The sequence below is a fragment of the Astatotilapia calliptera genome, chromosome 8 (genome assembly GCF_900246225.1).
Source record: "Astatotilapia calliptera chromosome 8, fAstCal1.2, whole genome shotgun sequence".
NCBI classification, from domain to species: domain Eukaryota; kingdom Metazoa; phylum Chordata; class Actinopteri; order Cichliformes; family Cichlidae; genus Astatotilapia; species Astatotilapia calliptera.
The window spans coordinates 4,936,234-4,959,419 of record NC_039309.1 but is presented as its reverse complement, the minus strand read 5'-3'; the positions used below and the strand labels follow the sequence as shown (position 1 = coordinate 4,959,419).

Below are 23,186 nucleotides of genomic sequence, written 5' to 3'. Positions count from 1 at the left end.
GTTTTCCTTTGAAGCCCGGGGACCCTGCAGAGTGACATGCGACAGAGGAACTGGTAGAAAACCAAGGAAGTGAGCCTGGCAATAGACTTGTAAAAGAGCCTGCAACAACTGCAAGCAGCATGGGGTACAAACAGCACTGGGTTGACCTCAAGCAAAGTGCAGGGAGGGGGGCGGACGTGCCGGCTAAAGACATCTGAGGAAAGAAAAGGAGGCTGTTTTTGCTGGAGCTATTAATAGTTTCGACTATATTTGCGCCTATAACAGTTTCTTCTTTGTGTTCCTTTTGTGTTCATTAACCATTCTGTGCTCCTCTCCTCTCGCTGTCCTACATTCCCCGGGCGAAGGCAAAGAGGGCTGAACTGATCCGAAGGTGAAAAACATCCTCCTCCTTTCTCCTCTCCCCCAGCTGAACATCTGTCTCCGTGGTGTTGGCTGCAGCACCGACTCTGACACCTCCAGATGGAGAGCCCACTGGGAGCGCTGAGGTATTACCTACAGAGATGGCAGAGATCGCACCTCTGGAATGAAGTCCCACACTTGTTTTCCACACCGTCCCCCTTTTTTGTTGTTGAATCTGTCACTATTCACCTTATAGATTATCGCCTTCCCAGTCCTTGGCCTTGCGACTCATCTGAAGAGCAGGCTGTTGGTTTGTAAAGAAATGCATGTCACCAAACCTCTCTGCTCCTTTTCTAATTTACAGTAATGGGCCGTATGGTATTTCAACTGTAACTTCTATTCGTAGGACTGTATCAATTTTTAATATAGTTGTCAGAGGACTGCATACTCATGCAGATATATTTCAAATGATTTCCATTTCCTTAAAACTTGTTTTTGAGCAGCCTCGGAGAGATTAAAGTTTGCACAATCTGGAGCACAACCTAAATGACCTACAACCTTATTAGTCTCAATATTAAAAGCAATACCTGCAAAGATCTGAGAGACTTAGAGCGCACTTCTCTGAGCCTCTCTGGTGTCTTGACAGATTGACTCTGCATTCATTTGTGCCTGAACTCTGTGTGAACCTTAGCTTTGGGGAAAGGGGCAGCAACAGGCCAGTGCTGTTGGGGCAGAAACTGTGTGCAAACCTAACACCCAGTGCAAATATTGAAACTGCTGCCCCTTCAACATCACAAGAAAGTAGGCGGTCAGGTCCGGCGAGCCTTTGGCTCAAGGTGAAACCAGAGTAAGCGCTGAGAGGTTAATTGATTTCATCATTTTAAAAGAAAGATTGTTAAATTTTATAAGATACAAATGGACTTCAGTGACAACCTGTGACAACCTGTGTCCCGGCAGAATTTGGGTAACAAATCGAGCCTGAGACCTGCCTCCCTGGAGTTTGTTGTCATGTTTAGAGCCCCTGGAGGTATTTCGAGGTGAAAAGGTCACTGAGAACCACCCCATGTGTTGTGAAAGATTCCTCTTGTCACATTATGCAAGGGGACTAATAATAGAGGTAAACATACAGGGGGGGAATAAGTTTTTAAAACCACACATAACTTTATTTTACACAGTGAAACAGAACAAATTCTTTATCAGAATTTAAAGTTTGATTGGACTGAATCAGAATTATCTGGATACTCTTTTTTTGTTTTTATTTTATTGCACACTCACACACGCAACAAATACAACTCTTATTGCATTTTATAGACTTTATTAAGCTAAATTGTTTCAACAACTGTTGGAAAATACCCTGTAAATAAATAGTGCAAACGGTAACACTGAGTACATCAGTGCGGCAACAAACAAAGAAAAAACAGCATGGAGGTGTGTAATAGAAAGATTAAATGACTACAAGCAGACACTGCCTACCCTGTATAGTTCACAAGTCCACAAGCAATTTTCAGTTTTTTCTGGAATGGTGCAACTTTGGGGAAAATGTGAAAAACTCTGCTCGGGCCTCCAGTTATATTTGTAGTCACGGTTTAGTTTTTCTCTTGTGTCTTTGGGGAGGCTTCAGAGGTGGAAAGTTTCTCCGTTGGTGCCGGGGTGTTGACTAAAACACAGCCCAGTTTCTCCCGTTTCTTCTGCTTCATCCTCCGGTTCTGAAACCAGATTTTCACCTGCGTCTCATTGAGCTCCAGGCTGGCCGCCACCTCCACCCGCCTTGCCCGCGATAGGTATTTGTTGAAGTGGAATTCCTTCTCCAGCTCGGTCAGCTGCTTGGTGGTGAAGTTAGTGCGGATCACGTTGTGCTGGCCGGGAACACCGAACTCCGACACGACTGCTGTGGAGAGAAATGGATGAATGGGATGATAGAGGAAAATGAAAGTCGTGGGGCTAAAGAGTGGGCTTTAATGACGATGAAAATGTCAGCGTGAACAGAAGAAATGCGTGAAATATTAGCTGCCAAATCATTTGAGGACAATCTAAAACAATTTGGTCTAATTATATCAGCTGGATGGGGGTTTTACGCACGGGGAACAGATCCCGTTTGGTTTCTAAACTGCATTTCTTAGCTCTGATTTCCTCATAACAGACCTGTTTTGGGAGGATTCCTCTTCACTTTCATCCAGTCGAAAGTTTTCGAAGTTTCCTCTACATGCTCCAAATCCCTTTCCTTACATGGAGGCGGTAACCTTGCGTAAACACTTTCTGAATATTCTTGCTGCCTCTGATCCCCGCTGCCAAAATGCAGATACTGGCCTCCCGGTGCAACCCCAGGCCCACAACTGTCCCCGGTATAGGGAGCCATGTTTGTGGCGAGGGGTGAGACTTGTGCATGGATAAAGCTCCGGTCCTGCTCGGGGGCGAGGCCGTACTGGTGATGTCCGTACTCCAGAGGTGAGCCATACACGGAGTTGCCCGGTCCCGCGAACGGCATGTCCAAGCCTACGTGGTTCTGGTGGTGCAGAGGGAGGCTCGGAGTCTGGTGGGGCGCCGAAGTTGCGACCATTACACGTCCGTCCGGTGCGTAACTATCACTTGTTGCGCAAGAGTTGGAGGATGTATATCCATGGTTTAAGTTGTGGTATCCGGCCTTTGCGCTGAAAATATTTGCTCCCCGGTTGCATACGGGGTAATCTAAGTATGAGTTCATCCTGAACCTGGGCCTGCCGTTTGTTCAGAACTGATCAAGACCGTGCAGTCATTAATCGGTGCTCCCTTTGCCCTAACCTTCTAGGTAGTATGTCAAAGCTGTAAAACTGCCTTCCACCCTCATATCACCTTCCTGACACACCATGTGACCCGCCAAACGCCAATGGCAAGGGACCTACAGCACTCTGTCAAGTCTGCAGACTCGTCCATCAAACGGCCTCGCATTTACATGACAAATGCTTCAATCAAACTCGCTCATCCATCTGATAGGAAGGCAAACAGGAGGACACATTTTCAGGCCACAGTGTTACAGGAAGAAAAAATGATAAATGAATATGAGAAAAAAATGATAATAAAAATGATAATAACAAAAAAGTTACTTTTTTCGAGTTATTTTACTCTTGAACAAATAATATAAAATAACCTTTTCTATTAATTTATGGCCTGCAGCTGTTTTAATTGTGATATCATTTGTTTTTCATGCACTTTGTTTAATTCTCTGTTCTAAATGACATGAATGAAGCTAATTTCTATACTGAAAATAAACTTTTTGTAGCTGCTTAAATAACTGGCTTATTATTAAAACACGTTCGGACTGAGTGAACCCTGCAGACAGACACCGAATCAGGCAAGGGGGGAAAGGCATTGCAGTGACTCCAGTGATCCATCATGGCTCCTTTTAAAAGATTGACAGCTTGTTTGGCCCATTTCCCCCATAAAAGAACAAAGACACGTTTAAGAACCATATACAGTCTTTTTTTTCTCCACCGCGTCTTTCTTTTTCTGCTTAAAAGTTGTTCACACTTACAGGGTAAAATCCTCCAAAGCCTACAAGCTCCACTCTCCTCTTATAAGAGTTAATGTAAGGTTATAAACCTCAGGCGCTAACTAAGCTCTAATTAAAAGAGAGAAATTTGCGCTTGGCTCTTTTATTTTGGAGATCAAATCTGGTGGAATAAATTATTATTATTATTATTATTATTATTATTATTATTATTATTATTATTATTATTATTATTATTATTATTATTATTATGTTGGGTAAATTACAGCAGTGAACCTTTTTAATTTAAGGTCTTAATTATTAAACGAAAGTTAAAGTCGAAAAGAAAATAACCGAAACTTTGCACTTAAAACACACAGCAAATGATTTATAAATACAGATAAAAAACAACAACATTTGAGACTAATATTCTGATTAATTAGTCAAATAAATAAATAAATAACGCATGCATGGAAATATATCAGTATTGCGCTTCTTTATAAATCCACACCGTGCGCTACAGGTGGGTCAGTTTGGGAGCTTGCATGATTCTTTCCTGAGGACTGCAGCTCTGTGAGAAATACGAGCCGCTCAGGTCGTTTCCTCGCAGGTTGGGGTTTGGTGTGTGTGAGCTTGTGTGGGTGCTGTACTGCACATCAAACTGCGGGCCATGCGTGAAGCCTGAAACTGGATATTTAGAGTAGTTTGCCGGGTACGCAGGCTGCTGCTCCTGCTGCAGCTGGGGCCTGAGCGGAGGGGAGGCCGGTTGGTAATCCCCTCCCAGATGGACATAACCCAGGCTCGACAGAGTGGGGCTTCCCGGGGCGGAGGGGGAGGACGAGGGCGAGCAAGAGGAGGTGGTGATGGCTGGAGGGAGGCCCTGACCTCGCTGGTCCTTTTTCTGCTTCATCCTCCGGTTCTGGAACCAGATCTTGATCTGCCTCTCGTGAAGGTTGAGCAGGCCGGCCATCTCCACGCGCCTCGGCCTGCAGAGGTAGCGGCTGAAGTGGAACTCCTTCTCCAGCTCCACCAGTTGCGCGCTCGTGTACGCGGTGCGCGTTCGCTTGGAGGCCGGGGTCGCGCTGCTTGGACTCTTCTCGTTCACGGGGCAGTCTGTAGAGACAATAATGTGCACGGGAACGTGATCAAATTAGAAGCTTCCCCTTCAATAACTCTTTAAGTTTGCACATCTTTTAGTTTTAGTCTTATGTCTCATTCCTGCTCTTCCTGCTATGACCCCCCCACCCCCCATTATAAAAAAAAAGCAAAAAGTAAAAGATCAAAAGTAAAAACAGCAAATTAAAGTTTAATCAGTAAATAAAATCAACAGCAGAACAGAATAAAGGAGCAGCGCAGAGGACACATAACGTTACCACAGCTTCGCGGTGCCTCTGGTGCTCTGTGAGCAAGTTAGTACGCATGTGCTAAAGGGCAAAGTCAGCAAGCTCCAAGGCTAAAATGCAGGTGATGAGTTTGTGTTAGAAGTCTACGCATTTCAAGGATGTTGATTTTAACTATTTGTGTGTGTGTGGCGGGGGAGGGGCAATTTCTATGCGTTTAATGATTTACTAAATGAAACCCAAATATAAAAATACATTTTTATATACAAGAAGAAGTGCTGTCCAGGCTCGTTCTCGTTTGGTTTATGTGTGTCTGATGTCAAATAAGTAAGATAAGATAAGATAAGATAAAACTTTATTAATCCCTCGGGTGGGTTCCTCTGGGAAATTCGGTAAGTCAGTTGATACTGGACATTTGACTGTCTTATGCCTTTTATTTAAATATTTTTTCTGTCATAAATCATGAAAGTCTCTGATTTAGGTTCAGAGAAACTGTATTTAAAGTGGAAGATAATTGCAAAGAATAAAAACGTGAGTTTAAATGAAGGAGGGCCATCTATATCTGTGTGTTTCCTGTTTTAATAAGCAGCATTTCTGCGCTGATGAGTCATTCTGTCTGTGTCCTGTTACTCTCGGCTTCGTCTGTCCCCCCAAAATCGATTAAATCTGAATATTTTTCTATGTAATAAACATGACATGTGAAATTAAATTATATTGCTTGGTCTGTTTTATTCTTAAAACAAATGTCATCCTAAATCCTGAGCCAGGGCCTTCCCCTCGCATGCCTGATTGCAGCTTTAATGCTGAACTGCAGGGAATATACGCTACATTAGGAGCTACGTTGAAGGGAAAATGATTGGAAACGGCTTCATTTAAAATCCTCTGCTGCTGCTGGTTTATGTCATACAGACCTGCGACTCTCCTCCCGGGTTTCTGATTTGAGTGTCTGGACTCTTTCATCCAGGGGAAAATCTTTCTGCTCATTGCAAACTTTGGGTTTTGCTGCTTTGACCTCCGGGGAAACGTGCCATGCTCAGACGCCTCCACTTGCTGCTGAGGAGCACACTCAAAGCCGCTCACACCATCCGGAGACTCGCTGAAGAGGTCACGGTGGTGATGGTGATGATGGTGGATGCTGTGTGAAGCGCTGCTGGTTTTCTGCATTTCCATTAAACGTGCACAGGGTCTCCTCCTCCCCCTCCTCTCCTCCCCTCCCTTTTTGACCTTGTGGCGAAGCGCTGGCAGCCAAATGTCACATGGCAGGTTTCCACAGAGGGCTTCTTGGCCTGAGACGATCCAGCAAAAAAAGAAAAAAGACGGAGACAGAATCAGGGAGGAGACTAAATGATCCATCTTATCAACTCAATAGTATGCTGACATGAATAGCAAGCCTCTCCAAGCCAGAGAGGCGACGCAGAATGAAGAGTGTGCTGGAGAAAGAAAGAAAAAAAACACACCAAGAGGAGGATAATCCTGTAAAATCTCTGCAGAAATTCAATTATTATCCTCTTGTTCACCCTTTGCAATTAATATGGACCTCAGTGGCCTACAAATTCCTTTTATTGTCATTTAATTATGTAAGTAGCATAAGCAATATATAAGGATTGCAGAGTATTAAAGGGGCAGCTTTATTGGAGGCAGTCTTTTGTTTGATTCAGATTCAGGGCAAGAGAAAAAAAATAATACTAATTGACAGATATAAATAGCTAAAATATAAAACCATACATTAAATACAAATATAGCAAATAACAGTGTTTTTATTCATGCTTTCAGTGGTGCTGCGGGAAATTAAATTAGGCCTGTATGACTGCTAATAAATAGCAGCCTTTGTTCAGTTAATGGATAGCCCTGCGTTGGGCATTTTTTAAGGGGGAAAAAATTAAACGTTACATCACAGTTTGCTAAGAAAAATCCATCAATTAAACGCAAAATAAAAGAAAAGTGCTTTGTGCGCCGCGGCTGTTTTGTGCGCATCTTCTCGGGCAATTAAATTTAATTCACTTTTCTTCCAAAATTAAAGAGAATGAAATTATTAAAGGCGCAGTTTTAAGGACGAGGAGAGGGAGTGAGCAAGGGAGAGAGGGAGAATAAGACTGGAGGCATGCAGCTTTATGAACTCTGGTTGAACCGCGGCTGGAGTCGGGCTCGTAAATCATAAAGACACATAACCCAGTCCGCGGCACAACAGCTCGGCTGCCTTACCTTCACAACCTACATTCATTCCGCTGCTGAAACAATCCTGCACGCAAACAAAACACACCGGCTCCTCTCACCTTTGGAAAACCTCCCGGATTAGTGAATAATCCCAGCAGAAGCACGCAGCTCTCGTGCGTTAAGGTGCACGCGACGTGGCTTTGAGTGGTGAAGGAGTGGACAGTGTTTCTGCAGCTGCAGACCGCCCTGCGTTGCATTTCTGCACACAGGATCGGCGTGTGTGTGTGTGTGTGTGTGTGTGTGTGTGTGTGTGTGTGTGTGTGTGTGTGTGTGTGTGTGTGTGTGTGTGTGTGTGTGGATGTGTGTGTGTCTGTGTGTGCGCGTAAAAAGGAAGCCTTTCTGCTGATCGTGCAGGCTCAGTTTCATGTATGGTAATAGGCCTGCGATAAAGATAAGAAAGGGGATTTTTACGTCTTTCTATATGGCAAATTGACTTCCTCTACGTTTCTGCGGCAATTAGAGCAGAATGAAAACCCAGAAACATTAAGTTGGCTCAGCAGAGGGCAGGGGGAGCTGAAATATTTTTGGCACTGAAGTCGATTTGAAGTAGATTTAGATAAAGAAAATGGCCTGTTAAGGAGATGCTTCCCACCTCTTCCACCACCACTACTGTCATGCATTAAAAACACCCAAAGGCTACCAGTTTTTAATTCCACCGCGAAGCTTTCGGGGCGCAGAGAAATCACACTTCTATGAACACACAGGCAGCCACGTCTTGTTTAAACAATCCTGGGAAGTCGTCCAGCTGCTGTAACAATAAATTCAGACATCCAGTTCAGGACCGATGCCAGAGATGCCGTAAATTACTCAGCCAAAGAAAGCTATCAGTGTTTAGTCTTTATACCAAATGCATTCTTTGCGTAATGGATCCTTTCTTCCTTAATTTAAAAGAGAGATCAGAGAGGTTCATTTCAAAGCACCAAAGTGGAGACAGACCGCGGTCAGCACAGCAGCATCCATTAGAAAAAGAAAAGAAAATCTTGTAACGAGGCCTGGCTTGTGCTGGCTTTGGTTTTTGGTGACCGCTGCAGCGGATCGATTGGCGGTGCTTTGATTTCTCGTCTTCACGTTTTGCTCGATCTCTTTGATTGGCTCTTGAGGGTAATATTTAACTCAGTGGCGTTAATTAATGCAAATGGACGTCTTTGATCTTTGATGCGTGCCACAAAAATGTCTCATGGCAGCCGTGGGCCTTCTGTCCAAAAGGTCTGATTTACCTCACGCACACTGGTGCAGTTATTTTGTGCAATCACCGTTGATTAAACTGCTTCCTATATTTGGCCAGAGCGCTCTGAGAAACCAGATTTATGCTCCACGAGTCGCATTTTACTGATTAAACAAAGACTGAATTAAAATAAACGTTAAAAGTGGAATTTAGCAGACGGAGAAAAAAGCGTGACGTGTTGTGTTTGCTCCAAAACGTTAAAAAACATGCAGACCTGCAGAAGAGATGACCCACCACCACCCCCCTCACCACCACCACCACCATTTTCCACATTTTGATTGGCTCTAGTTTACCAGGAAATGTGTTGATCCATGCATGCTGAGAGTCACAGATGATTAAATGCACTTGAATGAAATATCACACTTGCCCTTCACACTATCAGCTCCATATCTTTAACCTGATTAGTTTTGGTTTATTTTGTTTAAGTTGAATTTTCGCCTGCTTCTCCAATTCAGGGTCTTGAGCCTATCCCGGCTGAAATTTTGATAATAAGTTAGTTATCAAAATTTCAGTCTTGCAAAACATTCTCTGTGCCCCACATGTAGGTTTTTTCTTTTGTTTTTGTTTTTTGTGGCTTTGGTCAGCGCTGAAAGTCTGCCGAGTGCCGTCTGCTTGAACAGCTGTACAGCTCTCCATGTATGCTGATGGATCCGACCAGATGTAGCTTATAGCCCTGGAAGGTTCAACTACAAGCTGCCTTTGTGCTAAGACATTCCCATCAGTCGAAGCTGCAATTTGTGTGGCACTGAATTTCTGAGATTTAGTCCTCAGCCATAACTGCTTAACAACTAGCATGCAGCTACCCTGCTTAACCCCTTTGTGCTAAAGTGCAAAGTATTACCCTCAAAGGTGCCCAAAGTAAGGTCTAACCCTAATGTGTGCCTTTGAGAAAGAAAAGATTATGTCTGTTAGAACTATCGTCTCATTATCAAACAGAATTTCAAAGACAAAAATCATTCTGATGGCATAGGAAGAAAAAATACCGGATTATAACTGATGGTGCATTAACGTGCAAGCATTAGTTTAATGTTACACATATGGTTATAGCACAATAAAAAAGTTTTTTATTCTGTTAATAGGATGCATTAACACAATTATTGTTATTCTGCAAAGTTATCAGAGAAACAATAGCAAATATTTGCCTTTGAAATGTAGTGAAAGTAGACAGAAATACTTGAGTAAAGCACTGCAGGTGCACACAGGTGCACATATAAACATAAATCCTCCTGAGAGCCTATAAAAAGCGCCATAAACACACAAAGAAAAATCAGCAATAAGTGCGCTGTTTAGACAAAAACTGCCCTCTGATATATGAGACGTGGAGGCTGTGTGTGTGTGTGTGTGTGTGTGTGTGTGTGTGTGTGTGTGTGTGTGTGTGTGTGTGTGTGTGTGTGTGTGTGTGTGTGTGTGTGTGTGATGGGGGTGGAGGTGCAGATGGACTGACCTGATAAGTCAGTTTCCACTGAATAACGCATGCACAATAAATATAAATACAAATAGGTTTGATCCTCGTGGAATGTCGTTATCACTCATGTATGACAACATCCCCGAGCTGCACTTTACCCCCATCACTCGCGATCTTCCTCATCGTCTTCTCTCTCTTCTTCTTCTTCTGTCTGGTGTTTGATGGACACACACAAACACACACCCTCCACATACCCCCACCACCTCCACCTCCAGCCGCCCTCCACTCAGTCTGCAGGCCTGCTGACAAATGCAGCGCACTGCAACCGCTCCTGTCAATTAGCTGCAGGAACCACGTGTGCGCAGAGGAGGGGATTTATTGCCCCGAATTAATTCTCTTGAATCGGCGGTGGCAGAGGCTTGATTCCCCACGCAGGCAACACGAGCGAGTCGATAACCAAACAAATACTCATAAATAACCGTGATTTAAAAATGTTGTTTGGCATCTATAAGCAGTAAACAAACAGCAGATATATATGTATAAGTGTTTGTTTGGGTAATTGTCAACAGCTGCACAGCGCAGGCTGAACAGATGTTACGCAATATATAATGTGTCTTTACGGGAGGATTTTTAAAAATAATGTGCATTAATAAAGCTCCTCCTGTCTTCGCCTTTGATTCATTTGTTGCCTTTGCTGCTTAGAAATGCTAAATATAACCGCGTTACTCCCGAAAACTTTAATCAAACTCACACTGCGTAAAATCCAACTTTGGTGAACTTACTTTTTTCCTTCTCCGGTGCCTCATGCTTTTCCTCACCAGGCCGGCTTCTCCATCCAGTCAGGTCCGTTGGAAATGTTTGTTTGAGGTCCTCCTCCTCACATTTCCCCCTGGCTGCAAACTACAACTCCTCCTTGACTATACGGACAGTGGCAGTGAAAAGGAGACGTGACAAATGATGTGCGGAACAATGCCCACATTCAAGGCTCGTCCGGCAACTTTCCCAGATGTCATATTCTTTACCCTCCACCCTCCCCAACAATGAGGCGCTAAAAGGGAGGAAAGAGGAGAGAAAACAGCCAGCCAAACTGTGCAGAAGGCAGCTCTAAAGAAAAAAAAAATCACACACACCACCACGAAATATCAAATGTAGCGCTCATGTTGCACTGATACACAAACAGAAAGGAATTTTCTTGTCTTCTAGACGAATGTTTTTCTTCCCTTCTAGGTGATGTGTCATCATCTACATACTCCCCAAGATGCGAATTTGTGGCTGCTGCTGTATTTACACAAATTCGGATCTACAGGGTGGATATAGGTGACAGATCCTCCGTCTCTGCGGGCGTTTGGACAAAAGCCTGGAAGAATGAAGTCAGCTAATTTAAAAATCAGATCTAAACATGATCTTTTCACTTTGTGAACCGTGACACTGGATATTTCTGGACATTCAGCAATTTTTAATTAAAAAAAAACCCTTCATAAGTTATACTAAAGGCTTCATTAGTGATTAATAAATATTATTGACCTGTTTAAGTCATCAATAAGAAAAAAAAAAGCCAGATTGTGAAAAAACCCCTGGGTCTATGATGTTTATCCCTATCGCATGCTGGAAATCTATGTATGTCATGTATGTAACAGGCTATTAAAGCCACATTAAATACTTCATAGATTTTAATAAGTCATTAACAAGTAATTTATCAAATGTTTCAGACATGGAGCAGCATGTTAAATGTTAATAAGTCACAAATAAAGAGGATTAATACATGCAGTCTGCAGTTTTTAATATTAGTAACTTATTAATAAAAGGTTGCAATAAAAAAAACTACTGTACAATTAATTGCAGGTTAATTAGATAAAGATGAAAATTTGGTTAACAAGCTATTGATAAAAGGCTTCATTTATAAAATATTTAGTTATATGTAATACTGGAAGTGTTTAAACCACAAAGTCTTCAATTACAGGAAATGTAATACATGCAGTCTGCAATTATTAATGTTACTGACTTACTGATAAAGATTTAATTATCAACAAGTCATTCAGCTGACAGCCAGATATGTCATTATTATTATTTATTTATTTTTTAAAAACAACAACAACAACAACATCAACATGTTTGTAGATTTATAAAGGTCAACGCATGTTGCTGGAATTTATGCACAAAAACAAGTCTTTAGTTCAGAACTTATAAATTCATTTATAGATGAGATTAGTTTTAATATAAAGTTTGAAAATAAAGTTTATTGCTATTAATGCCAATAAGTTATTACTGTATGAAAATCTGAAGTTGTAACTGTTTATATCTCGTTGATGGGGTAGGTTAATTTCCAAGAATTGAATTATAAATGCAAATGAGAAATTAATAAGGGGTTTAATGTCTCAGCTTTCCAGTTTTAAAAAAGGTTATTAGAATTTGCTGAATGCAAAACCAGCAGCTGTTATTAAGACATGAATAAGATGTTTTCAATTTTTTTAAAATAATAAAAATTGCAATAATAAGAATATTGAGACAAGTGGTATGATACAACACGTTACACACTCAACGAGTCATTAAAAACAGATATAAAAGTTAATAAGTCATTAATATGGGCTCATAATAACCCGTTCTGAGGATATATATAAATTAGACAGAAGTTTGAGCTTTTAAATGATGAACGCTATCGTTAGAAGAAGGTTGGACATAACAACACTTTATGTTACTACATTATTAAAATACTTTTAGTTAAAAAATCTGCAGGTATACACCTTAATACGTTTTTTAAAGGAGTAAAGTAACAACAATGTCATTAGTAAGGAGCATTAACCACAATACCTGCAGTTATAAGTGTTTATGTGTCATTAATAAAGGTGTTAAACCACAAAGAATGTGATTATAAATGGAAATATGCAAACACTTAGGGGTTTATTACATCAGGTATCCAGTTATAAACATAAAAAGGTTATTAAGATTCATTGAAAGCAAACACATGCAGTCATGGATGTGAATAAGTCATTGTTATGGTGTTTTGATAACCTGCTCAGATCACCAAGTGACCAAATCTGCACTTATTGATGTTTCAAAGTAACAGTACTAAGTAATAAGTCATTAAAAAAGGAGGTAAATCACTAAAAAAAAGTAATTTTTTAAATGTATTTGTGATTATATAAGTTAATAAGGAGTATTGACTACAGCACCTGGAGTTATAAGGGTTTCTTTACTCATTAATAAATGTGTTTAACTGCCAAAAACTATAGATGGAAATGTGCAAATAATAAAGGATTTGATGAATCAGGTCTGGAGATATAAATGTTAATGAGTTATTATTAAATGGGTTCTGATGGTAGGTCTACAGTTATACACGCTAACAAGTTGTTACTAAATGGATGTTGTGTCCGTACCATCTGCAGGGAGTTTCTAAAAAATATCCACTCAGTTCTTATAACCAGCCCGAAGAAGCTTCTACAGCCCTAACACCCAAACGTTATTATTTATGGTTTATAATAAATCTATAAGAGTAACTTAATGATTTATTAACTATTAGCTAGAAAGCCACCAACTCTAAACATTTTTGTAAAATATGCCCACAGAGGTTTGAGTTTGGGCAAATGTTTTACAGCTGCAGTGACCTCATGGCTGTCTTTCTCTAATAAGAAGTAAGACTTAAATATTGTGAGCATTTATAACAGTGATATGACTGAATGCACTTCACCGTCAGAGGCTACAGATTCCTCTTTGAGAAACTCAGACACTCAAATCAGAGTAAATACCAAAAGATTACAAAAAGTCCTCCATTAGAAGTTTGAACTCACCACTAGAAATCCTGCAAGGTCATCAGCTGGCATTAAAGCATCTTAAAATGTGTAACTACATGACACACAGCTGGCTTAGGGCAGTGTTTCCTAATTGAAGGTTATTGTGTGACCTCAGAGGGGTCATAAGATAAGCATGAGAGGCCATGGGGTTATTAACGGCAGAAAAAGAAAGAAAAAGAAGCTTTTTTTTCTTATTTTGCTGTAAAATGTAAAATAATTTAACAGGTTTGAGCTTTAAAAAGTTATTTAAACTAAAAACAAAGGAGAAGTTTCACATTAAGAAAGTAATTTTTAAAACACCTTAAACTTTATAAAATGTTTGGGATCTTAAATACAGATAAAAATGGTGCAGTAAAAAAGGCCTCAATACCTTTGGAATAACATGGAATACAGATTAGAGCATAACACAAAGTAGAAATACTCTAGTACAAAGTACATGAAGTCAGTCTGATTATTGCCTCTCCAGCTAACGTAAAGAAAAATGAACCCAACCTTTTATTATTATTATTATTATTTTTAAATCAAAAAGCAGCTTCACTCCCAGAGCGCGCAGGATTAAATGTGTTTCCCTCCACTCGACCTGATCAAACCGAAAGAAATAACAGATCAACAAAGCTCGTCTTTTTCTCTGTTCTTCTCTGTAACTTACATGCCCCCGATGATAAGAGCTCGAGCTTGAGGCAAAAACCCCAGAAAGAAACCTCATCCATCATCAGCCTGCTCGGTCTGAGGCGCCCTCTGCTGGCACAGCCGCCTCATTACAGAGACCTCACGGACACAAACAAACAAACCGCAGCAGCTGTGAAGTCACACACAGCCTTCCAGATGTTGAGCACCCATACAAACAAAAATGTTCAAGGTGGTTTCATGCATTTTATGATTTTGATTAAAGTCGTTCACAGTGACTGGCTGATTTTAACATTTATGTGCAAATAAATACAAACTCCTTATGTTTACGCTCTCTATTATTAGGTATACAACATTATATGTATATATATATTTCTATTCGCTGATTTTGAAACTAAGACTTCAATATTTGTGCTAAATTCTAAATTCTGTAAATGTATACAGGAGATATATAACTCAGCGTGCATCGCCACATTTTTTAAACTCAGTTTTCTCGCAAACAAAAGCGCAAAGTGGAGCTGAATTCTGTTTATTTTACGCAGCTGCTTTGGAGTGATTGAAACCCTGATTATAAACTGTGAAAAATATGAGAAATATAAGCATTGAAGCCTCTTCTCTCCTGTGCAAAAGCACCGTGTTATTGCGCTCCTGAGCCTCGGTGGTGACAGTGCAAAGTCTTCCTCCTGACGCATCTGCGTGCTGCAGTCTCTACCGTCTCCTGACCCAGCGATGATCCCCGCCGCCATGAATTATGCATGAGATCCGGGTACAGATTACCCCTATCAATATGCAATACTCATTACGCTGGCTAAATTGCCACTTAATAGTTATGAATATGTGGAAAATGTCTGGGACCCATATAGCCCACCACTACTTTTTTACTCTTTTTTTTTCTTAAACCTGAAATTAGTTTGGAAATACTTTTGGAAATATTGCAGAAGTCTCTTGCAGTCTTTTGCTTTCCTGCACATAATATCATTATGTTTTATTAGTGGCCGCTAGACAATGCACTCCAGGACCCACATAGCCTGGCTTTTCTTTATGTAAAGTCAGTGAAGCCTGTGTCCAGCTCAGAGTTGTCCGAGACTTCACCTTTGGCCGCTCGGTGACTTGACAGATTCGGATAAATCACTCCAGGACCTCGCTCAAGTTCGTTTTTGCATGGCAGCTCTATAAAGCTTCTCATTAGCCTTCAAGAGATTTTATTTTCCCTCCTAAAAAATCAGCTTGTGTTTGAAAAAGAAACTTTGGATTACTTTCTTTTAAGTATGAAAATCGGCCAGTATGTGTCCACGCTGAGCAGAAACAGGGGCCTCTAAATGAGGATGTTCAAACAGCGAAACGTTTAGGATTTTCATGATAAAAGTGACAAATAATGTGGCTCTGTGGCTCAAAATCAGAACTAAAATTTGCGCAATTAAATCTTAATATTTAGACTGTTTTTAAAATAACATTTTAGCAGCCACACTCTTTTAATGCGTAACAGTTATTGGAAGTTTTCGCGCAGCAGCTTAAACTAACTAAACATGAGTGGACACCACTTCCTTCCCCAGTCCAGCCTTTGCAGTCCCATCCACGCAGTTAAGCCGTCACTTTCATTCAAGGTTGTGAATTATATAGTACATTGTCTACTCCCCAAAACCATAAAACCAACTTTATGGACCTCACGTGACTTTTCACAGTCTGTAAGTAATATAGGCCTATACAATCTTTGGTAAGGGGGATTTTTACCAACTTCAGCCTTGCCTATATACCTGTAAAGCCAAAGCTTTACCCCCTCTTTTTTTTTAAAGGTGGATTTTATCAGCAACATATTTTCCCACATGGCAAACATCTCGCTGCAGAGAGGTAAGTGTTTAAAAAGTCTTCTTTTTCACTGTGTCTGCGCCAAAAACAATGCGTCAAAAAATTGACCCGAAATCTTGTTTGTGTGTGGGACATTTTAACAAATACTTCAGGTTAATCATTAATAAGTTAAATGCGGGTGAAAAGCAGCCACACACACACTCACATACACACGCACGCACACAGAAAAAGTTGCGCATCTCCACTTAAATATGGCCTGCCTTTTTTTAAAAAAGAAAAACCTAATCTGTTTTTATTCTAATCGATGAGACAGTCGAGACACGTTCAAAGCAATTGAGAGAAACTTTATTTTCAAGCGCTATGAGTTCACTTACAAATACAAAAAGCTTATTGGAGAAAAAAGCTTACATCACTGCCTATCCACAGAATAACCCTTTGCACTAAAAATTTATCACATTGACAGGTTGAATACATTTGCATTGCTCATAATTAGTCCTAAACAATGGTAATAATAATAATAATTATAATAATAATAATAATAATAATAATAATAACAGATGCACAAAATATCCTAGAGCTACACATTGGCTTGAAAGTTTATGGATCTTGGCCACAAGTTAACCATCAAAAATAGCAGTAAAAGTTACACTAAAGCGCTTTGAATGGCCCCCGGAATACATTACATTCAATGAAGAGCAGCATGTGGTTTGGAAACTTCTTCTTTTCTTTTCCTTTTTTTAAACGTGTGTTTTGTTTTGTTTTTACTGTACAATGAATTTACTCCTGTTAGACCGCGGAGAAGTTACAATAAAGAGCTCAAGTTGAAACACCTTCAAGAGAAAGACAGAAAGAGACAGAAAGAGAGAGGAGAGATGGACAGATAACTCCCCAGCCCTGCGATATTTACATCTTATTTTCCACATCTAAGCTACAACAACAGTGAACTAAAAATGGCATTTTAAGACCACAGAATACTTCTTTTTCTATCACAATGGCATGCTGGAAGGTGCTGCGCTTTAAATAGCTTTACAGTACTCATGGGTTCTCTTTTTTTTTTTTTTAACTTATTATGTTTTTCTTTTTTTCTTTCTTTCTGTGTTTTTTTTTAACTCCACCAAAAAGTTATTCAGTTGTGGAAGGCGCTCCCTCCCGTTACGAGGCTCATGCTTTTCAGTTTATTGTCCTTCTTCCACTTCATCCTGCGGTTCTGAAACCAGATTTTGATCTGTCTTTCGGAAAGACACAGGGCGTGGGCTATCTCTATCCTCCGCCGTCTGGTTAGGTACCTATTGAAGTGAAACTCTTTCTCCAGCTCTAGCGTCTGGTAGCGGGTGTACGCAGTTCGGGCCCTTTTCCCATCAGGTCCAGTCATATCTACAATTTTACAGAAAATCCAGAAAATTAGCAACCGCACTGCACACCAACAACTACACTTTCTTTTCTGTCTTTTCTCCCTTTTTTTTAATGTGGGGGGGCTTTTCGCTGTGATTTAATGGACGGAGAGGGGGGGTCACACAGCATGAAATGGGTGGAAGCATGCAACCAACACGACACATAACACAACACAACAATCAGCCTTCCCTCTGCAGCTCTGGGCCAGCACAGCTCACTACACCCCACACCTCCTCCGGGCTCCAGCGGCATTTAAAGCAAACAACCCCACAAAGATTTTTTTTTTCTCTTACTGATTCTACCTCTAAATTCTTCCTTCCACGCCAGCCTGCGCACTCATGCAACACCTGACAGATTTATGGCACACCGTCAGCGTGACAGCCTTCAAAACTAAATATTAAGAGAGGTGGAAATCTACCATGGCTTATGTGCAGCTTCCGCATCCACGGGAATATTTGTGGCGTTTGGCAGTCGTTTGCTGTGGGAGTGGAGGAGGTGGCGTTGGGCTCCTGGTGCTGCTGCTGCTGCTGCTGCTGCGCCCGCGGTGCCGTGCCGGAGGAGCCTCCGCCGCCTCCGCCGCCGCTGCTATGCGCGCCCTCCTCGCTCTCGGATGCGACCGTGGCGTCCTCTATCTCCGTGAAATGAGCGCTGTTGCTTTTGTTGAGGCTGCTGCCGCCCGAGGTCGCGCTCCGGTCAGAGGGAGGAGAGGGGCTTTTTAGTTCCAGCTGCTCCCGGCTGGCTGTGGCGCACGACGGCGGCGGCGGCTGCACCGGGTCTGGAGACGACAGCGAGCAGTTGGGCGTCTGTCTGTAGCGGGCGTCCGCCCCAAATCCCCGGGCATCCTCCCTCACAGCCCCGAAGTGGCCGCCGGTGTTGGTGCGGTTCACGGTTAGGTCCATGCCATTGTAGTTGTAGCCGAAAGACCCGGAGTGCATGGTGCCAGGGTCTCTGAAGGAGCCGCTCACAGCGCCGTTAGTCCCATAATTTAGTAACTGATAGTCGGAGCCATTTGGATAGCGCCCTGAGAACGAGTTTACAAAGTAAGAGCTCATTTGCTTGGATTTTTAAAGCCTCGATTTGTAGATCTTTGTCGCTATAATCCTGTGTGCTTGCACGATTTATGGATGCAATCATGAATTATAAGCAATGAAGCCCTACTGTACTTTGCCAGGTATGCGGCCAAATATGGGAGAGCGTTCGGGAATCACGTGCCTTTGTTGACCAGTCGTAAATCCTCACTGATGACTTCAAGAGGTAATTCATGCTCCATGGTTACAAATGATGACGAAATAATGGTCGTTAGGGCTCCAGTCAATGGTGCCTCCCCGCTGCGCCCCGAGAGCCGCGCAGGCAGAGAGCGCCATCTTCCGGACAGCTGCGGTAGCACCCCGCCGGGACTCGCTGTCAGGGCCCCCGGAGTCATCCATCATTTATGTAACACTCATAACGCAGGCCACAAAAGGCTCAGGTAGCACAAAACAGCGAGCTCTCAGCCAAACTCGCGCACTTTACCCAAAAGTATCCAAAAAAGGGGGAAATTTTCACTTTTACGCCATATTATATGATTTTATTGTGGCTTAAGAAGCTGAGCAGACGCTGAGCCACTACCATTACTACTAAAACTACTAATGGCACCGCTACTGCTGATAATATTCGTACAAATAATAATAATATACAACCAGAATTTCCAATATACATCAAAAAGCCTTTATTTCTATGTACAATTTCCTAAACAAAATATTGCACACAATATCCAGATGTGCATCGAAGACAACAATAAATAACATGTAACATCTGTACAAATTTCTTTCTTTTCTTCTTTTTTAATGGCACAAAACAAGCCTACAGACTATCACAGAGCGACCACAGCCACAGGATGTACAGTTAAAAGGACGAAAACTCCTCTTTTAATGTCAAAATAAAATCAACATTAAAACAAAGAAAGGAACTCAGTAGGCCTACACGATCATGAGGTAACAACATGAACCAAACACTAAAAATTATTTACATTTTGGCGGATTTTTTTTATTATTATTTGATTTTATTTGTTTTTGGGGTTTTGTTTTTTTTGTTTTTTTTTGCATAGTCCCCTAAATAAACGCACGAGCACACACAGGACAAACAGAGGAGGACCTGGTTTCTGATTTTTAACCTAATGCGGACACAGTCACTGTGCAGATACTGGAATAAACTCTACACGTCTCTAACATGTGATTTGGCAGCACTTTGTATCTACAAAGGAATAATACATTGTTTTTTTATGTCAGGAGTGTGCACATACACACACACATGCCTTTTATTTTATTTTATTTTATTTTAAGTGTCCTTTTAGCTCTTTTTCTCCGCCTGTTCCTCCTCCTCGGGCGTCTTTGAGGGGTTGAGGAGTTTGTTCTCCTTTTTCCACTTCATCCTGCGGTTCTGAAACCAGATTTTGATCTGTCTCTCCGTCAGGCACAGGGCGTGGGAGATCTCTATCCGGCGCCTCCTGGTCAGGTAGCGGTTAAAGTGGAACTCCTTCTCCAGCTCCAGAGTCTGGTAGCGGGTGTAGGTCTGTCGGCCCCTGCGGCCGCTGCTGCCAAACGGGCCTGCAATGAAAATGAAGTCATGTGTTAATAATTAAATGTTAAGTGTGGGAGGAAAACGCACTCACTGTGTGCAGTGATGCATCCAAATTAAATAATTAAGTAAATACAAATAAACAAAATAAAACCGTTCTGCGCAAAAGTCCGAAAAAAATCAAAATGTATGTTTTTATTTTATATTTTCTCCTTTCTGTAGGTGCAGATTTATCTTGTTTAAAAAAAATGTTCACATATATATGTGATATTACGATAGTAGTCCCATTATATCTCTTAAACTTCCCACATGGCGCCTGTTACAGTAAGCCTTTCAGAAAAGTGTCATTAGTACAGCGCAGTCTCTGTGTAATAAATGATGCACTGGCTCTCTTGTGTCATCTAAAGCACGCATTGTGCACGTGCAGTCAGAGGCAGGCTTGTTTTCTCCTTTAATTTGCAGTGAAATTCATATTTTTTTGTTCGTGTTTGGGACGTTAAATTAAGTTTTTTAGCCAAAAGGCGCGTTAAAAAATCCAAAAAGGGGCCATGTGACGCGAGCTGGGAGCTCTTGGGTTGAAGCTCGGGTGGTGTAGGCCCACTGAGTTCGTGCGTGTGCGTGCGCGCAATGTAGTGAATGTGTGTGTGTGCGCGCGAGTATGCAGCCCGTGCCTGTGTTGTGCTGATGATGTAGTAGTAGCCAAAAGCCCCGAAGGCGCACGAATCTCCGTGTGCAATCGCCAAAAACACAAACTTCCCGCTCGGCTCTGTCTCCGCGCGCTGTGCTGCTCGCAATGATCTGAAAGGCTTTCCACACCTGGCAGGTAGCCTCTTCTAACGGCCGTGAGTACTCACCGGCGGAGCAGGCGTTCATCCTCTGCATCCACGGGTAGATCAGCGTGGACGACTTGTCGTCGATGCTGCTGCTCATGCTGACAGCTTGCTCCGGGCACTCCGCTTTGCGCTGCTGATGCTCCTGAGTGACAAACAGCGGCTGGTCCTCGCGGCTCGAGAAAGCGCACGAGCCCTCCGCGTCCTTGTAGAAAGTCCCGACCGGATTGTAGTCGCAGGGCGCTCCGCCGCCGGCCCGGCCGTAGATGGCCGCGGCCGCTGCGCCCGTCTGCTGGTAGTAAGACGCCGGGTAAACCTTCTCCTGCATGTTGGCTGCTCCATATGTGGCCGCGTTGGAGTAGTGTCTTAACGGATCGGTGTATCCCGAGGAATAAAGCGGTATCTGACCCAGGAGAGAGTCCTGTCCTCCCGGCAGAGACACGGGAAAAGTTGAGTTAACAAAATAGGAACTCATTGGGTGGACAACGGGGTGTATATACTCCGGAGGAATATGATTTGTTGTCTTTTATAGTCCAAGTGGTTTTGCCATTACTTTATCGGAGATTTGGTTTTTGCTGAAAGGGGGGGTTGTGAGGTGCCACTGAATACAGAGGGGAAGTGTACCATCTGATCAACCTCTGGCCAATCACCGCCGTCTGTGCTTGCACTATTGCACCCATGGGGGGCTCTTGTTGCGCGCAGGAGTCCCCGGTGAATCGAAATGAAGCGCTCGAGCTTGTCGCTCGCGCACACGCTCACACAGACGCTAAGACTCATAGAAATATATTTATACTTTTTTTAAAGCCTAAATATAACCCCTGTTTCATGCAATCCAGCCCCCTCTCTCCCACACTCTGTCACACACAAACACACGGTGCAAAAAAGCAAAACATTTACGCACAGCCTGAGTCTCGCTCAGCCTCTAACCTTCACTTCCATCTCCTTTAATAATTCACTAAAGCCAACAAAGTCTGGAATAAAACTCTTCTGCCAGTAAACCCTTTAAAACGAGCACCAACTGATCCACATGGACGCAAGAAACCTGCGTCAGTGATGCATATATTTCACTCTTCGAAGGTGAGACCTCATCCTGATTCAACCCTGACTGACTGAAGTCCACGAAGACGTGCAGAGAGCAGCGGGGAGGACACGCGCCGGCACTCAGGATCATCATAATCATCATCATCATCATCACGTTAACACACCATGATGAAGTGGACAACAATTTCACACTTAGAAAAAAAAACTGGTAAGTATGAAGGGTTGAAAGACGTCTCAGGTGCCTGGAGCCTGCTTTTCGTTTCTTTGTTTTCACCCATGAACTAATTTGTATTTAAGAGCAAACGAGGAGGGAAATTAAGGCGACTGTTATTAGTCTTCTGTGTTTTTCTTCTCTGTCCATCATTTAACTCGTATTGATTGATTGTTATAATTAATAAAATACAAATTTTGCTTCCATTCTGAAGCTAAGTCGCTTTTCGAAATGTAAAGTTTGCAGAATTTCGTTCAAAAAGGAAGGAAAATGCATTTATAATAAATTATTCTATTTCCTTCTGTTCAGTTAGTTTCCCTTTAAAAAAAAAAAAGCCAATAACTCTGAATAAAACCCAGAAAAAAAGCAGTTTTAAAAGTATTCTAACGTGAGTATAAAACACATAAATTGTATAAGAGCTTCATAGACGGAGGGAAAATAATAATAATCAGGAATGAATAATCCGCCTCTTGTCTTTGATTTTGCGCCCTTGGTCCACAGATTTTCTGTTTGCGTCATGTCTGCTTTGAAAACATTTTATATTTTAATATTTCGATCAGAATTGAGATGAAATCAAATCTTAATCTTTAGCTGGATTGGCGCCTCTCCGCCAGGCCGCAGTCCCTGCAGCCCGGTGCTGGACAGCTGCTGGACATTTGGAGAAACACTGACTAACAAAGAGGCAATCCCGTGTTTTCCCGTCACGTTATGGCCTCAGCCATAAACTCCCAGCATCAAAAAGGACGCAGAACACCCTGCAGAGGCGCCGGAAATAGAAAATAAATCGATAAAAGAGAAGAGCGGTGATTATTGACTCCGCGTTTTGTGCAAAATCAGGACGAGGATGCATCAGAGCGAATATTTGTTTAAAGCTACATCAAAAATGTGAGGGGGGAAAAGCAGAAAGGCGAAAAGATACAACTAGGACACGGTGCGCAATATCAGCATA

The 23,186-nt window shown here is 42.0% G+C and overlaps 4 protein-coding genes and 1 long non-coding RNA gene across 9 annotated transcripts in view; 1 reads left to right on the top strand and 4 right to left on the bottom strand.

The window, feature by feature from the left end:
* Positions 1-1,475: 1,475 nt before the first annotated feature.
* hoxb1b (homeobox B1b) lies at positions 1,476-4,004 on the bottom strand. The gene is made up of 2 exons (XM_026178534.1): positions 2,482-4,004; positions 1,476-2,227 (listed from the first exon to the last, which is right to left on the bottom strand). Exons 1-2 carry the CDS (start codon positions 3,038-3,040, stop codon positions 1,926-1,928), a joined length of 861 nt encoding a protein of 286 aa, XP_026034319.1. The 5' UTR covers positions 3,041-4,004; the 3' UTR covers positions 1,476-1,925.
* Positions 4,005-4,085: 81 nt separating this feature from the next.
* Positions 4,086-10,881, bottom strand: LOC113028066 (homeobox protein Hox-D3). 4 transcript variants are annotated; one of them, XM_026178052.1, is made up of 3 exons: positions 10,769-10,881; positions 6,054-6,428; positions 4,086-4,915 (listed from the first exon to the last, which is right to left on the bottom strand). In XM_026178052.1, exons 2-3 carry the CDS (start codon positions 6,310-6,312, stop codon positions 4,320-4,322), a joined length of 855 nt encoding a protein of 284 aa, XP_026033837.1. In that variant the 5' UTR covers positions 6,313-6,428; positions 10,769-10,881; the 3' UTR covers positions 4,086-4,319. The 4 variants fall into 4 exon arrangements, with proteins under 4 accessions (XP_026033837.1, XP_026033835.1, XP_026033836.1 ...); XM_026178050.1 differs by lacking the exon at positions 10,769-10,881 and adding an exon at positions 10,145-10,194; XM_026178051.1 differs by lacking the exon at positions 10,769-10,881 and adding an exon at positions 7,416-7,586.
* Positions 10,882-16,105: 5,224 nt separating this feature from the next.
* The window catches only part of LOC113028071 (uncharacterized), a 10,130-nt gene continuing 3,049 nt past the window's right edge, over positions 16,106-23,186 (top strand). Inside the window, exons 1-2 of the long non-coding RNA XR_003273185.1 lie at positions 16,106-16,249; positions 22,063-22,234. This is a non-coding gene — a long non-coding RNA (uncharacterized LOC113028071). The remainder of the gene's footprint in view (positions 16,250-22,062; positions 22,235-23,186) is intronic.
* Positions 16,531-18,813, bottom strand: hoxb5b (homeobox B5b). The gene is made up of 2 exons (XM_026178053.1): positions 18,018-18,813; positions 16,531-17,581 (listed from the first exon to the last, which is right to left on the bottom strand). The coding sequence occupies exons 1-2, from the start codon at positions 18,649-18,651 to the stop codon at positions 17,334-17,336; spliced, it is 882 nt and encodes a 293-aa protein (XP_026033838.1). The 5' UTR covers positions 18,652-18,813; the 3' UTR covers positions 16,531-17,333.
* hoxb6b (homeobox B6b) overlaps positions 19,293-23,186 on the bottom strand; it is a 5,089-nt gene continuing 1,195 nt past the window's right edge. Inside the window, exons 2-3 of one of the 2 annotated variants that reach the window (XM_026178055.1) lie at positions 21,010-21,406; positions 19,293-20,184 (exon numbers count right to left, since the gene is read on the bottom strand). In XM_026178055.1, coding sequence (XP_026033840.1) covers positions 19,928-20,184; positions 21,010-21,406 — 654 coding nt within the window. In that variant the 3' untranslated portion in view covers positions 19,293-19,927. Of the gene's footprint in view, positions 20,185-21,009; positions 21,750-23,186 lie in introns of those variants that run through there. The other variant, XM_026178056.1, reaches the window with a different exon arrangement.